The following is a 16,321-nucleotide window of genomic DNA, read 5'->3' as shown; positions in this document are numbered from 1 at the left end:
AGCAAAATTAACAGCATTAGAGCTATGCAGATTCAGCTAACTAACTGCACAGCGTTCTGCACAGGGTCTGAAACCTGCGTACGGTAGCTAAGATATTGCACATTTAAATTCACTAAAGAATTAAAGTTCTCTCCTTGCTGTAAACTTGAAGATTAAAGCCAGAGACAGTACAAATAAGCATAAGCAGGAAGCTGCTAGATAAAGAATACGAAACTTCACCCAGATATAAGGGGGAGAGTCTGAAGAAAATGCATATACAGTAGCACTACCATACAAAACATGGAAATCAGCATTGGATCACTAGAAAAATAATTATATGTAACTAAAAGGGTTACTAGGAATAAGAGACAGAAGGGAACAGAATAAAACATTAGAAAAGTAGGAAGCACTACAGCATCTCTACTGACCTCTTAAGAAAAATTAGATTGAAGGGAGAAGCACTTCAATTTCTTGGCAGATTAGGTAGGATGTTATGGCTAGAGGCAAGGATAACATTTCTGTCGACTCAGAAGGGATAATATCCAGTTTTACAGAGGGAGCAAGTGAGAGGAAACGGGAATGCCTTAGCAGTAAATGTGGTTTTGGGTATTACAGCAGCTGTGAAGTTACGGTAGACTACAAATCATGATGATGAAACCTATAAAAACAAAAATTAACATTCTTTTGATGCTGTATTCAAAAGAAAGGGCAGAAGATAATGGGGTATTTGCATTTTATGTAGGTTAGTGCAGTATTAACACATGAACATCAACATTAGCCGACAAGAATGTCTCCTGCATAGGTCACCCTAACAACTGAATTGGTGATTAATTGGCTCAGGGATGACATCATCCCATTTAAGCAATGCTTTTGTTTATGAACATACATGAGCACTTAAAAAATATGAATTTTTAAAAAAAAAAAAGGAGATTCAGAAAAGGAACCTATGCATGAGACTTTCCCAGTTACAAATGACAGGGGCAACTCCTCCTTACAACCAGCAAGAGCAGATGCCTTTCCCTTGCCTTCAGACTATGACCCATATCAAAACTGGCAGTCCATAAAAGGAGTAAATCAAAGGATGAATGATCCAGGCTTCAAAGTTTGCAATTCATTCTAGTACTGCATTTTACTCAGTAGTCTCTAACAGTAACAAGACCAAAATCCTGTACCAAAATCAATTTTTTAGCTGACCCACCTGTCCCACAAGTCCAAATGCACGATCCAAACTCCTCTGGTCTGTGTACTTTCTTATTTTATTATGTAGCCATCCCAACTCTGCCAGTCTACTTGTAGTATCTCTGAGAGATTTGGACAAGCTCACCTACAAAGTTAACAGAAACAGTAACTTGCAATTTTAAGCCAAAGCTACCATGCCAACACTTGTTTCTTCACTAAAGCCCATCTTTCTCATTCATTAAACCAGTTCAGGAAACAATTTTATATTCTACAGCAAACAATCATTTTACATTCTACAGCAGAGATAGTACCAAAAAAGCAGACAGCCACATAATTAGCATTAAACTTATACACATAAGCATTGAACAGGCAATGGGGACAAACTACTGGCAACTTAGTGACCCTCCCTTTTGGAAATATTAATGTAACAGTACTCATATACTCTTTTTACATTAGGCAATTATGGCAGTAACAAAAAGTCTTCAGAAAAGAGAAAGAAATCTGAAATTTTGCAACATAGAATCACACTTCATCTTATCCTGATAATCAGCAAGACTGAAAATATTAGAGCTCTAGAAGAGGAGTCAATGACTGAAACTAATGAAGGAACCTAGAGAAAATAATCAGTTACTACTACCTGTGAAACAAGCCTTTAATAGAAGAAAAATGACTCAATGCCAGACTAAATATCAGGAATCAACTTACAGAATCCAAATTCCAAGTTTAAGTCCAATCCACCAATAACGGCTTTTACAAGCTATTTAATCGTGTGCCCCTCTGAGCTCTTCTAGTCTGTTTCTACTTTTCTTACACAAAATATGCTAGTTTTGGCTGGGATAGAGTTAATTTTCTTCATAGTAGCTGGTATGGGTCAATGTTTGGATTTGTGCTGAAAACAGTGTTGATAGTACAGAGGTGTCTTCCTTACTGCTGAGCAGGGCTTACACAGAGCCAAGTCCTTTTCTGCTTCTCACCCCACCTCACCAGAGAGGGGAGGCTGGGGGTACACAAGGAGTTGGAGGGGGCACAGCTGGGACAGCTGACCCCAACTGACCAAAGGGATATTCCACATCATATGATGTCATGCTCAGCATATAAAGCTGGGGGAAGGATGAGGACAGGGCGGATATTCGGAGTGATGGCATTTTGCCTTCTGAAGAAACTGTTACACGTGATGGAGCCCTGCTCTCCTGGAGATGGCTGAACACCTGAGTGCCCATGGGAAGCAGTGAATGAATTCCTTGTTTTGCTTTGCTTGCACACAAGGCTTTTGCTTTACTTATTAAACTGCCTTTATTTCAACCCATGAATTTTCTCAATTTTACTCTTCTGGTTCTCCCCCTCCATCCCTCCAGCTGGGAGTGAGTGGCTGTGTCATGCTTAGCTGCCAGCTGGGGTTAAACCACACCACCAGGTATCTCACATACCAGACATCTCGCTTTACTCTACAAGCCTGTCTTAGTCCCAAAACCCTATTTAACTGCTACTACTATTTTCATCTGAGTAAGCACAGTTGTTCATTTAAATTATGAACACTTAAGACAACGTTCCTCTTGTTCCTACCACATTTTGTCACATTACCCAAGAACACCATCATCAAGTTTTCAAAATTGTCTGGGATAAATAAAAACAAACGATATGACTGATCCATTAGACCAAGAGGCAGAGATTGACTTTTGCCCGCAGCGACTGGGCCTATCCCACCTCTACAGCTGGAACAGTCCAATCCGAAGCAAGGAAGTGAACTAACAAGCTGAACAGACTGCTGAAGGAATAGAGATAAGCTCACTCACTAAGTCTTTTAGTTAGCAGTACAGGTATTCTTTAAGACAAAAATCAGCTACAAGAGACTGTTAGCCACAGCAGTGTGGGCTTGAACCAGGCAGCAGCACTTGGTTTTAAGACCAGAGTTCAGTCCCTGGCCCTCTTGCTTAGATATACAGGCACAGTTTAACTTCTTGAACAACTCTATAGGATAAAATCTACCCCAAACGAGCATGATTGGACACAGTTGGAAACTATACCCACAGCTAAAACCAAAGAGATAACAAGAACTATCTAGAATGCTACAACTACAGAGTGCTTGGCAAGCATTAAGTACAATACACATCTACTGGAATCAAATGAGGAACGAGCAAAATTTGTATCTCAGATCAAATCAGAAACTGCTAGTTTATACAGCGCTGAATGTCACCAACAGACCTAAAATTAACATTGACATTAGAAAGAGATCAGGCAAGAATAACAGCTTGGAAAGTGCGTTTCTTTCTGGAAATAACAGACTCTGTACAATGACATTTTCTTTCCTGAGGAAAAACTACATGCTTTTGACTACTTTTTTGCCTAACATGCACTCAACACAGCTAGAGGAGGTATGATCTTGGTCCTCCTTGTTCATCAGAAGAAGTTCCAGGTGCAGCTCTAGTCAGTCAAATAATTTAATCTTCACTGGGTCTGGTAGGTCAGTACAAATGCCAATAAGGAAGAAGGATGGAAGACAACTGACTTCACAAAAATTACCAAAGACACAAAGTTCTCAGAAAAAAAACATTATTGAGCACAAACCATCTCAATAATCAAACTCCATGTACTAGCAGAATTAGGAGTTCAAACTGAAACAGTTTTTTCACCTCAAACTAGCCTATTTGATATGAACTACACAGAAAACTGTGTAGCGCTAATTTTGCAATCACTGATTAAGTTTTCTCTAGAAAAATCTGTTATGTTCCCTTTGTCATATATAATCTAACTTATATCATTGCAAGGTTACAGAGGGAACAATTATACATTTAACTTTTTTGCTATTATTATGGAGAAGAAATGGAAATTAGTTCAGTTACCATCTTTAAAGTAAGTCTACTGTGCTCCTGGCACATGATCAATCCCCCATCATTTTAGGGCTATGTCATATTGTCATAGTATGAAGTTGTTAATACAAGTGAAAATTGGAAGCACTGTCTTTCCATTTGAACACGAACATGAAAACCAATTAGCAAGGTGAAACTGAACTGCGATGCAGTACCATCCAAATCTTGAATAAGGAGAAGACACTAAAGCAGCTAGCGCCATTTTTTTGCTCTTTGCTCAGCTGACCCAATCTCACCCTTGGTTTTTTTTTTTCCACATTGCAAATATGCTTAACATCTCTCCACCTTAAAGCCAGATATTCTCTCTCTCAGGCTTCTCTCCTGTTCCTCTGCTCCCTGTCTGACACCTTCTTTCAAATTCACATCAGCTGGATTTTCTATCAACAACAGGAGTTGAAAGCACTCTCTTCAGTTCCATCACTAGTCCTTTCCTGGGTGATCTGCACAATCCCATCTCATCACTTTTAAATTGTAATCAAGTGGCTAGCATCCATTCCACATCTCAGGCTGTCAAATTTAATCCAATAATAATGTGGTCAAAGGCCTGCATCTGCTTTATATTCATTCTTATGCACTGGAGAGGGAAAATGATGACAGAAGTCCTCAAATTAAGCCATAGTTTAGGAGTCTTTGTACTGGTTTAACAGTTGGGAGACTATTCACATCTTGTAAAATGCTGCAGTTTCTTTCTGGGACCTAATCTATTCAATCAATTTTAAAGTACTACTGTTGAAACCACTCTGTCATACAAAAAAAAAAACAAAAGGGAAAAAAAAAAAAGACAAAAAGCTGGGGTCAATAAAGACTTGTGATAACTTTTTTTTTTTTTTAACTTATTTTTCATGGCTATTTTTCCCCTACATGCCTCTCTGTCCACATACGAAATACAAGTCACCATACAGTACCTTTCCCTCCACTTTATAGCAATTTTCAGAATTGCACATTTTGATGGTTTTGCCATCTATTCCCTGGAAGACATACAAAACATCTCTTACAAGGTTTGCTTCAGTTATTTCAACAGAGCCTAGAAAGAAAAAACAAAAACAAAAAACAAACCAGTATTTAGATTTGCTGGGACAATTAGTTTTGATTACAACTTCAAAAAGCTATTTAGAAGCCTAGCCAAAAAAAACCACAAACAAACACAAACCAAAATGTTTTATGTCCTATTAACAACCTGACAGGAAAGCCAAGGTTTCTCTTTACCTGCCTTTGCTGGGATTCTCCCAGAGCAGGTCAGCTTGTATGACACAGGGCATTATATTTTAACCAATACTTCAGCCAGTTCTTAAATTTGTTATCTTTTCTGAGTCAATCACCAGTGCAAGTTCTGAGACAAGCATCAGAATAATGAAACAGTACCATCTGCTTTTGTAAGATTTCATTTAAGATATCTAAAATGAAACAATTTCAACAATGACTATCCAGAAATTGAGGTGCTACAACATGCTTCTCCCAAATTTGACAGCACTCTTACTCTCATCTGTTTGCCTCCCCAACAATCTACTTTCCCAAACCAAAGCCAAAAATAAATTTTATTTTGGCAAAAGTAGCCATCAGCTCAAGATGCTGTTTAAAACTCAGGCTCCCCTTATAATATAAAGATGTGCATGAGAGTAGCTAGTCCTTTTAGGAACTCTTAGTGAAATGGTAGAAAATTCAAGTGCGTGTTTCTTTAACTGGTAAATAATACAAAGGGTATTAATATCAGTCATACAATACTTCTGATTATACTGTCTGGGCAAATGTAGAAATAAGAAAACTCCAATTAACAGCAACTGACTCTAAAAGAAAAAAAAAACACCCTTTAACTAGTTAGAAGAATTTCATATTCATAGAAATATATCTTCTTGACAATAGCCTTTTATATTCTGAATGCAGCTCTATTTCTACATCAACCAATGACTACATTTAAGACAACTGCGAGTCCTTATACCCATCCCACATAAGAATCAGGAGTCACAGATGCTGGTTCACGGAATGAAACAAGTTTGTACTGCTCTTTATGGCAATTAGTACAACAAAAATAAGAGGCAGCGCTAGATTTTATGTATTTTTATATTTTTCTATGTTTATATATTAAATCTATCACGTATATAAAATAATAGATAATTATAAATGTATTTTATCTATACACACATGCATCCTCTTGCACATTAACAGTATTGTTAATTAGGTACTAAATGCCAAATGCTGCCCTCAGATATATCAGTACAATTCTGGTCTATAAGCTGTTGCTTTGTGTACTGTTACTCATAAAGATGCAGGGGCTGGCAGACAGACTATACTTTAGCTTCTAACTACCCACACTTCTTAATATAGGTGTTATTTAAAAAGCCCCAAACACAAAAAACCACCTCTTGTCTTTCTTTGCCAGAGAGTAACAGCACTGTAGGATGACATCTGCCATTAGCTCTCTTATTCAGAAAAGTCTTCCACTTTTACAGTAGAAGTAGAGTGGGTTGAAACAGATCCTCTAGGCATCATTTTCAAGTTTATAGCTGCATAATCAAGGTAATAAATTAGTAATATTTATCTGGTTTTTAATTTTATTTAGCATATTTTATTGCAATTGCTCCAAACACAGCCACCATGAACAGTGTGCTAATTTTAAGAAAAAATAGATTTAAGAACTCTATATTTCAGTGAGCATTTCTAAGTTCTAAAAAACAGAATCACAAACAGATGCATCTATTTCAAAACATTCTATCCATTAAGCTCTCCTTCTGAATTTCTAAAAGCAGTAGCACCTTCTGATCATCAAAAGCGTGATCATTACTCACAAACCACAGTCACTTGATTCCAACAAACACTGCAATGAAGCCAGGCTTTTAAGAAGACCAGAACATGTTATCAAACCAATCATTACAAAAAGAAATTAGCAACCAGCCAAAGAGATTGTGGCCAAATATACTAGTCTTGCATATTTGCTCCTATCATTTTATCAAATACATTTTAGCAAAACACTCCTCAAAAAATTCAACATGCTGTAAAACTATTTCAAAATAATTTTTTAAAAAATGGAGGCTATAGATAACAATTGTGGAAAGTTATCTTTTAACAAATGTGTCTTTGCTCACCACTTGTATCCCCTTCTCGCCTTGACCTTGGCACACCACGGGAGACAGCATTTGAAAAGCCTTTTGAGGTAGTGCTTTGTAAAGAAGGCTGGCTTGCAGTTAGAGTCCATGCGAGACGTGACCCTAATTGCTGACGGAGGCAATCTCCAACGCCTGGAGCTTGATAGGATTGTCTAGAAGGACAAAAGGAAGAAACATCTTTAAAAACTTTGATTCTATACCCATCACCTCATTTAGGGTATGCAAATTTTGAAAAATGCCCCAAGCCTAAGTTTGTTTTTTGTGGGTATTTTGATAGTGGATTTTTTTAATAGGGGAACCTTACAAAAGGGTGCAGAACGTACAAGGAATTTATTGCTTCCTATAATCCTACACTTTAAAAACAAAACCAAAACAAAACTGTAAAAAAGAAAGGGGATATCAATTTGACAAATTATTTCATATCAAAGATTGTCTTTGTTCACACTGGACTGAGTAGATATGCTGAAATGGATTAAAAGTTAAGTCGATTATAACAACAATAAACAACAGTCACAATAAACAGCAAATATTTAAGTTTTGTTATTACTTGAAACTGTAGTTACATGCCAAAGAACTACAGGAGAGTAGAGAAAAAGGAGAAAGTTCACTTTCCTGCTACTCTACTGTTTAAGACAGTTTGTATCAAGTGCCTGAAGATGTGAACATGAAGGGAGCATCTAGACAAGCTGATTTCCCTCCCTCTCATACTTGTCAATTCTTCTCACAAAAACAGCCTTAAACATGAAACACGTTAAAACTAGAAGTTAACTTTCTGATTATTTCTGTACCATGATGATGAAAAATAAAGTTGAAAATATTTGCAAGGGGTTTTTGCTGCTGACCATTCCTCCCCTCCTCCCACAACTGAATGTAAACATTTGGAAATCTAGACATATTTAAAAAAATCCACAAAGTTGTGAAAGCACAGTTGCTACGAGAGATGGAACAAGATTACAACAAAAGTGACCGTGTAAAAGAAGTTGAGGAATGCCCTTCCTCTCTCAATGGCCACATGATAACTCATGGGAGGATCACACATCATATTTATATGATCTTAGCTAGTGAACAAGAGCACAGTCTGCAGGACAGAGCAACTCTGCTGCGCTTAGCATTTCTAAAGCCTCAACTAGAGTAAAACACTGAACTTAGGCTGTTACACTTCAAGAAGCACGCACTCTAGAAACAAAGGGAATCACGTATAAAGGGAAGTTCAGGAGGAATAAAGTTCACCAAAAGGTCTAGTTTGGGTTGCCCAGCTCACAGGCTACAGGATAAAAGAGACAGCAGTGAAATTGCTGTAAAATCGAATGTTCTTGACAGGTCAGACCAAGAATGTCAGGAACAGGGTAGGTCCTGATGGTATTTTTAAGCAAGCAGATACATGAAATAACCTCACTAACCTACCTTTCTGAACTGTATCAGGATTATATAATGGTTGAGGTTGGGAGGGACCTTGGGAGATCATCTCCTTCAGCCCTCCTGCTCAAAGCAGGGTCAGCTAGAGAAGGTTGCCTGGTGCACTGCCCAGTCATGTTTTGAGTATTTTCAAGCATAGAGACTACACAACCTCTCCGGGCAACCCCTTCCAGTATTTCACAACATCCCCCCGACCCCCAAAACGTACCCCACCTCACTGCAAAAGAAGTTTTTCCCCTTATGTTTAACTGGGATTCCCAGCCTTACAAGTTTTGCCAGTTACCTCTTATCCTTTCCCTGGGCACTACCTCGAAAATTCTAGCTCAGTCTTCTCTACTCCCCTGGTCAGGTATAATCACATGGGTAAGATCCCTTGAGCCTTTTCTTCTCCAGGCTGAACAGCCCCAGCTCTCAACCCCCCCTCATACGCTAGATGCTCCAAACCCCTAATTATTTTAAGGTTCCTTCTCCAGACTCTCTTCAGTCTGTCCATGTCTTTTTTTGTACCATAACTAGACCCAGCATTTCAGATAAGTCATCACCAGTACTGACAAGAGAAGGTGGTTTACACCCGTCAACCTCCTGGTGATGCTCTTCCTAATGCAGCCCAGGAGGCTACTGGCCTTCCTTACCACACATTGCATACTCATGTTAAACTTTGTGTCTATCAGGAACCCCAGGGCCCTTTCTGCAAAGCTGCTTTGCAGCCAGTCAGCACCCAGTATGTACCCATGCATGGGGTTATTCCTCCCCAGGTCCAGGACTTTGTTGAACTTCAGAGGGTGCACTCTATCCCATAAGGCGGAATGAAGGTGAGTAGGATCCAGCTCCCAAGCTATACCATTAGGGACCAGGCTCTAACTGGACTTTGTATCACTGATTGTAACACTTTGAGCCTAGCATGTCAGTCAGTTTTCAGCTTACCTCACTGTCACCTTACCTAGTCCATATTTTATTAAGTTTGTCATAAAGATGTTACAGGTAGACAGAGTCAAAAAACTTACTGAATTTGAAATAAACCACATTCACTGGTCTCCCCTTGTCCACCAAGTCAGTCTTCTCAGAAAGCTGTAAAATAGGTCAAGCATGTCTTCCCTTTCTTAAGTCTGTGCTGACTACTCCTATTCCCTTTCTTGTCCTTGTCTGGAAATGCTTTCCATGATTAGATGCAACTCCCTCACCTTCCCAGGTGTTGAGGTGAGGCTAACCAGCCTGTAGTTCCCTGGATCATTCTTCTTGAAGAAAGTAGCAGCATCTCATTTCTTCCAGTCCTCAGGAACCTCTCCCAGTTGCTGTGTTTCAAACATTATCAAGAATGGCCTCAAAATGACACTAGCCAGTTCCCTCAGTACTTGTGGATGCATCCCAACAAGTCCCATGGGCCCTGATCATCCTCTGCCAGGGGTAAATTGGGAGCAATGAATATTTTCCCAAGGTCTCAGGTCATGGGCTGGTCTTACCAGCACAGACCAAGGCAAAGAAAGCACCAAGTACCTTGGCCTTTTCCACATCACCTGTCACCACAGCCCCTGCCCCTTCAGCAGCAGGCCCATGTTTTCCCTTGCCTTCCTTTACTGTTTATGTACTTGTAGAAGTCTTCCTGTTGCCCTTCATGTCCCTTGATAGATTCAGCACTAGGTGAGTTTGGGCTTTCCCTGCACCCTGGATGTCCCTCTGCACCTTCCCCTGCTTCCATTTTTTGTACACTTTTTTTTATGTCTGAGTTTCATCAGGAGCAACTTGTTCATCCATGCAGGCCTCCAGCCACTTTTTCTTGAATTTCTGCTTGTCAGGATTCTTCAGCTTGAAGGAGGTGATCCTTGAATATCAAATCAGCAATCAGGTCAGGCAGTTGGGCTAGATATCATTGTAGGCCCCTTTAAACTGAACTATTCTATTCTCTTCTGAACCCCTCTTTTCTCCAGGGGAGTCTCTCATGGGGTTCTTTCAAGCACATCCTAGCACAGCCCAGGTCACCTCTTCTGAAGTCCAGGGGTGATATCCTGCTTTTTACCCTGCTTCCTCCTTTCAGAATCCTGAACTGCACCATCTCATGATAACTGCAGCCAAGACTGCCCCCAACCTTTGCCTTCCCAACCGGCCCATCCTTGTCTGTAAAAGAGTCAGGTCCAGCAAAGCACCTCTCTTCACCATCTTCTCAATCACTTGCATCAGAAAGTTACCATCAGTGCACTTCAGAAACCTTCTGCATTGCTTGTGCCCTGCAGCACTCCTCCTCCAGCAGATATTTTGGTGATTAAGGCCTCCCATGAACACACGGGCCTGCAAACGTAAGGCTTCTTCCAGTTGTCTGAAGACCTCATCTACTTCTTCCTGATAAGGCAGACTACCGCAAATGCCTGCTATAGCATCACCCATGTTGGTCTGCCCTTTAATCCTAACCCATAAAGTCTTAGCTGGCACCTCATCTGTCCCTATGCAAAGGTCCATGCATTCTTGGTGCTCTCTCACATAAAGAGCAATTTCCTTTCCTTGCCATCCTAGCCTGTCCTTTCCAAAGAGCCTGTATCCACCCTCTGCAGCGCGGTAATGGTGTGAACTATCCCACCATGTTTTTGTGACCATAGTCCTAGAACTGTACACAGACCTCTTAAGTTCTCCTCTCTGTTGTCCATGCTCCATGTGTTAGTGTGTAGGCACTCCAGCAGAGTTGCGCTGATGTCCCAGAAAAGGCATGACAGCTTCCCTTATAAGGATGTCCTATTCTCATTGCCCATTTGCATGCACACACTTGGGTGGATCCCCTTCTGCCCTGCTCCGTTGGTTTCAAGGTCTCCCTGGACCACACCACCCTGTGCATTTTGATTACTAAGCTGATCTGCCATCTCCTCTCTCAGTTGTGCGGCATAGTCCTCCCGCAATGTTCCTAGCTTAAAGATATTCTCTACTTGTGCATCCAAGATAGACCATACAAACCTAGTACTGACAAAGTCAAGAAAGTATTTGTTTTGTAAAGCATACTGATAACAGTAAAACCCCACTGTGGCAGCACTGCTTATTAGTTCCGTAAAATGAATTCTATAAATCATCTCAAGTACACTTCATTAAAAAAAAATCGTCAACTCAAAGCTGTAGTACTTTCTGAAAATGCATCTATTTTGATTTTGTGTTTGTTTCACAACTGTTGGGGATGGGGAGGAGAATTGAGAGACAAGAATATGGTGTCTCTCTCCTTTCTGATTACCAGAAAGGAGAAAAAAAAAAATCAATAAAAATTTCCATAAATTAGCCTCATATTAGGAATGCGGTCAAATCATAACCCATGAAGCTTCTGTTAGGACAAAATAATAGGGATGCAGAAATAAGCAAAGCCCTTAAGATCTTTTTTTCCTTTTATTATAGTCTCTTGAGTCTTTCTGACATTAACCACAGTTTGCTGAAAAGTGATGTCCCCATTGCTTTTGGACAAAGGCTTTATTTCCAGGCTTTTTCATTCAAGGCTGAAACAGCTCTGCAAATAAGTAGAGTCCTCACTTTTACAGGTTTTGTAACATTCTGCTCAACTTCTATGAAGCAATTTATTTCCAGGTATATATTACAGAATGACCATTGAACCACTCCCTTTCACAGACTACGAACACATTATTCGTTTTCCCTCCACAGAACATAGACTCTGTGCAGCGCACCTCTGTCAGGCTTTGTAGAGCTGCAGGGGTAATACAACATGATATCCAACAGCACAAGAAGGGCTCAGATTTTGAGCACTTAACTGTCTGTGTTGGCTTGTTTAACAAAGTCAGTAATCGGGTAATTATCTTATGGCTTACAATGGCCAGCTTTAACTCATCAAAAATCTAAACTATTTGGTACTTGAATGTTTCAGTTCCAAATATAGATTCATCTTAGTATGAACAGACAATTAAACCACTGCTGAACAGCAGGTGTTTTAGTAGGGTTTTTTTCTAATAAGTAATTTTTTGAATCAACCTTTTTTTTTTTTTTCCCAAAACAACCCATCCACTCAAGATGAGAGACTGCTCTAGTACAACAGCCAACCTGCTGTGAACATGCTTAAAAGAAAGTCAGACCATGCAAGAAAGGTCACTCACTTGAAAATGGAGGATGTTAAGTCTACTTATTTGTCACTGGCTGAGGAACGCTTGGTAAAACAAACTTCAGCGAGGACTCTACATCCAAGGTGTTTACAGAAGAAAGACTATTTCAAAGTGTTTCAGAGAACTGAGAAATTTGGAAAAGGACTGGGCACTAGAATCCAAAGGATTAGATCAAGTGAGATATCAGGTGTTCAGCAGAGAGCTAAGATTAGGTTTAAGAATGGATACACTTGGCCACCCATTTATGGCTTTATATGGCCACATGACAGCACTTGTTATTCAAGCAGTTCAGCTAAGGAGCTCCGTTTCTATGCACCTACAGAAGAATTTCCAGTGGCATACAAATGGGGAGGATTGAGGCAAGACCAAAAAAAAAAAAAAAAAAAAAGAAAAAAAGGAAAAAAAAGAGACCAGATCATCTCTTGTCTTCCCCAAACTTATCTGTAAGGTAGAACAGTTTAAGTTACCCTGGAAGAAGTGATTGCGGAGTTGGCGTTGGCCCATTCAGGGCATACAGACTGATACTGCTGATCCCACTGCTCCCCATGCTGCCAGAACTCTGGGCTGACTGAGCACTGCGGTCTTGGTAATTCAACGGAAGGCTTTGAGGCCTGGCATAGTAATAAGGGGTTGAGTGAGCATCCCGTGGCAACGCTTGAGCAAAAAGTGTGGCATAACTTGATACCTGAGAAGGAGAGGGTTTGAAAAGGGAGGAATAAAAAGAAGATTTGTGAATTGCTTTATGTCTTTAGTTAACAGGAATGTAATATTCAAGGACGCAAAGAGAACCTGGAGACCGTGTTTATGCAAAGACAAATTTGTCATTATAATTGTAACAACAAAAAAGCAAGTCCCTTACTGCGAGCAAAAGTACTTTTAGCAACAGAGCTTATTTTTGCCCGCGAATTGTCATTAGCAATAGCTGCAAAAAGCACTTTGGTGCTTGCAGAGCTGCAATCAAAGGAGGAATTTTCCTCTCCCTCCTCCGTTTCAAACTCATTAGCATGTGAGCAGCCATTATATACAGCAGAAAGCAAACCAAAAAAAAAAAATCACCCATCTAATAAAGTCACAACTTCAGCTACAAATGCTGGACACCCTATATTTTAAACATTCACTTAATATAAAATGGTTACACAGAAAAAAGTTGCAGATACCTGTGTTAAGTGCGTGCTTCCTTTCAGCCTTGCACACAAACATAATCAACACCTCAGGTTGTGTTTGTGAAGTCTGGATAGTGATTTTAATGACACCTAAAATAAGTGACACACATTCTCCGTTTCTCAGAAGTAACAACAGCCTCCCCACCTACCTTGTTAGACTGCTTACGTGGATCTTCACTAAGGCTAAGCAGGAGGTAGAGTATTGACCATTTGTTTTTCAAAATGCCCTTTAAAAAAGATGAAGACAAACAGAAATTAGTTTGGTGTAACTCTTGATAATAATGGATTTTTTTAGTTATCCAGCATACTAACATGTACACATATAACCCAACTTTCCACACAAGTAAGACCAACTCGACACGTTCTTGAGTAAACTGGTAATGTGCAGTGCAGCCTTTGTATTGCTAATTTTATAAATTTTAGTCCACTGTATTCAAATCATGAACTCTCCTGCTCCGAGGTCAGCAAGTACACTCAATTTAAAATTGACAGCTACTAAGAAAGAAGTTTATGCAGCATTCCCACACACTCTCACCATTTAAAACATCTCAGATGCAGATGTTGCTGTAACCTAAAGGTGAAGAAGGAAAATTCTTGATACAACTTTAGGCATTGTCTTTTCTCCACTTTCCCCTTCACTCTCCTTTACAGGGAGGCTTCAAAAGTTTGAGTTTCAATTTCTATTACTTTAAATGCCATTTAAGAGATATTAAAATTTTCACAGCTTTAGATAACGCTGTTAACATGAAACTTGAGGAACATGCAATATAGTCTCTAGCAAACAGACGAATAGGCAGATACATACAGACTGTCAGAGTAACACTCTCAGCAGCTTTAGATCTCAACAGAAAGCTTACCAGCAGAAGACAAAACAATGCTAAAGCCCAAGCTACAAAAAGAACACTTTGAAGAGAGAGTTATGGCAGATATTGAAATGCTTTGTTTTCGATATGCGTATGTTTCTAGATATTTTACTCTGTAGTTCTGTGACACTAACACACCTGAATTGATCAGGGACATGGAACCTTATAATGGACATCAAGTAGTGGAGTAAGTCACAGAAACTGATACAAGTTCCCTCACAATATTGATCAGGCTGTGGTCTGGAATACTAAGCAACACTGAATATAAAGGAAAGTTTTGTATGACTAAGATTCAACAAAGATTCAACAAAGAAAAATCCATACCTTATGAAGCAATGTAATTCAGTGCTATCCACCTCACAAAATGCACTTTCAAGGTCACTTTGAAATTCTGTTTTTTAAACAGATACATTTTCATTCTCACCTTTTTCTATTTTTCCTGTTTCTCTGCAAATTATGCATTTTCTATGTGTATGTTACATGGTAGAAGAGTTTTGGCCATAGAACATTTCTTTCTTCAGGAGAGCGCCCACTAACCAAACCTACTGAAGCTCTATGTTGTTATGTAAGAGTAGAAGGAGACATTCTATATTATGATGCAGAGCAGAAGTCTATTCTGCTTTTATCTCAATAACGAGCAAAAAGTAAAGGTATTGCATCTGTTGCAAATTACTAATCTAGCAACTCTTTAACAACTGGTGAAGAAGGAGCAGCAACATTACCGCTTCTTCTACAGACCAGGACAAAGAAAGTCTAAGTGCCTCATGAAGCATGGTTTGCTCAGCTGCCAAGCTGCCACTAAAATAAGCACTGACCTCCTTTTTTTCTTTAGAGTAAATAGATGAAGCAAAGTTAAAACAGATTCATACAGGCTTTTTTCTTTCTCCTAGTTGTTTTCAAGAGAACTGCTGGAGGAAGGAAAAGACTCATTGATTCAGAAAACACATATCCCTTCTGTGTCCTTCCCTAAGCTCATATGGGAAAGAAATTATTGTCCAGCATTAGTAATAAACCTAACAGCAGATTAAATAACAATTGGTAGAGTGAATTTTAAAGGCAGCATTCAGATTATACCATTTCACGTACACAAGTTGCTAGCACGGGAAAAAAAAAAAAAAAGCCAGAACATTAGAAAAACCTCAAGCATTTGAGCAGCCAGCAGAATACGATGAGATAGCTGACGTAAGCTTGTATTCCGTTCTGAAGAATAACCAAACTGATATGAACACAGACAAGGCATTTTGTTTCAAAGCTCACAGCCATCATGCTCTGCAGCTATGTTGCTTGCCAAATGCAATGGTATGGCAACATAGTACGTAAGCTACAGAAACGTTACAGAAAATCTGTATTAAAAGAGCAAGATCTCACAGTGTAATACATGTGAAAAGAAGCTGAAACCAACGGCTGAGGTCATCGGAACAGGTGTCTGCAAAGCAGTGGCACTTGCCTCACTGTACAAACCCATGCAAATAATACACAAACCCACTGGTTCAGGAAAATAGGAAAAGTTACACAGTAACTTTAGGTCCAAGCACTAACAAACTAGTGAGTTAAGATGAGGGAAGGGGCAGAACAGAGTTCTGACTAGTCATACTCTCCACAGATTTTATAATCCTAAAATCTTAGTATCATCCTGTAAAACTCAGCCATAATCTACATCTAAATTCATTAATAAAA

At 39.4% G+C, this 16,321-nt stretch overlaps 1 protein-coding gene across 1 annotated transcript in view; it reads right to left on the bottom strand.

The window, feature by feature from the left end:
* TUBGCP3 (tubulin gamma complex component 3) overlaps positions 1 to 16,321 on the bottom strand; it is a 54,624-nt gene that overhangs the window by 23,621 nt on the left and 14,682 nt on the right. Inside the window, exons 4-8 of the mRNA XM_064440207.1 lie at positions 13,931 to 14,008; positions 13,086 to 13,303; positions 7,106 to 7,278; positions 4,931 to 5,049; positions 1,178 to 1,303 (exon numbers count right to left, since the gene is read on the bottom strand). Of these exons, the coding sequence (XP_064296277.1) occupies positions 1,178 to 1,303; positions 4,931 to 5,049; positions 7,106 to 7,278; positions 13,086 to 13,303; positions 13,931 to 14,008 (714 nt within the window). The remainder of the gene's footprint in view (positions 1 to 1,177; positions 1,304 to 4,930; positions 5,050 to 7,105; positions 7,279 to 13,085; positions 13,304 to 13,930; positions 14,009 to 16,321) is intronic.

The sequence above is a fragment of the Phalacrocorax carbo genome, chromosome 1 (genome assembly GCF_963921805.1).
Source record: "Phalacrocorax carbo chromosome 1, bPhaCar2.1, whole genome shotgun sequence".
In the NCBI taxonomy this organism is placed as follows: Eukaryota; Metazoa; Chordata; class Aves; order Suliformes; family Phalacrocoracidae; genus Phalacrocorax; species Phalacrocorax carbo.
Note: the sequence above shows the minus strand (reverse complement) of the source record. Positions and strands in the feature narration are given on the sequence as shown.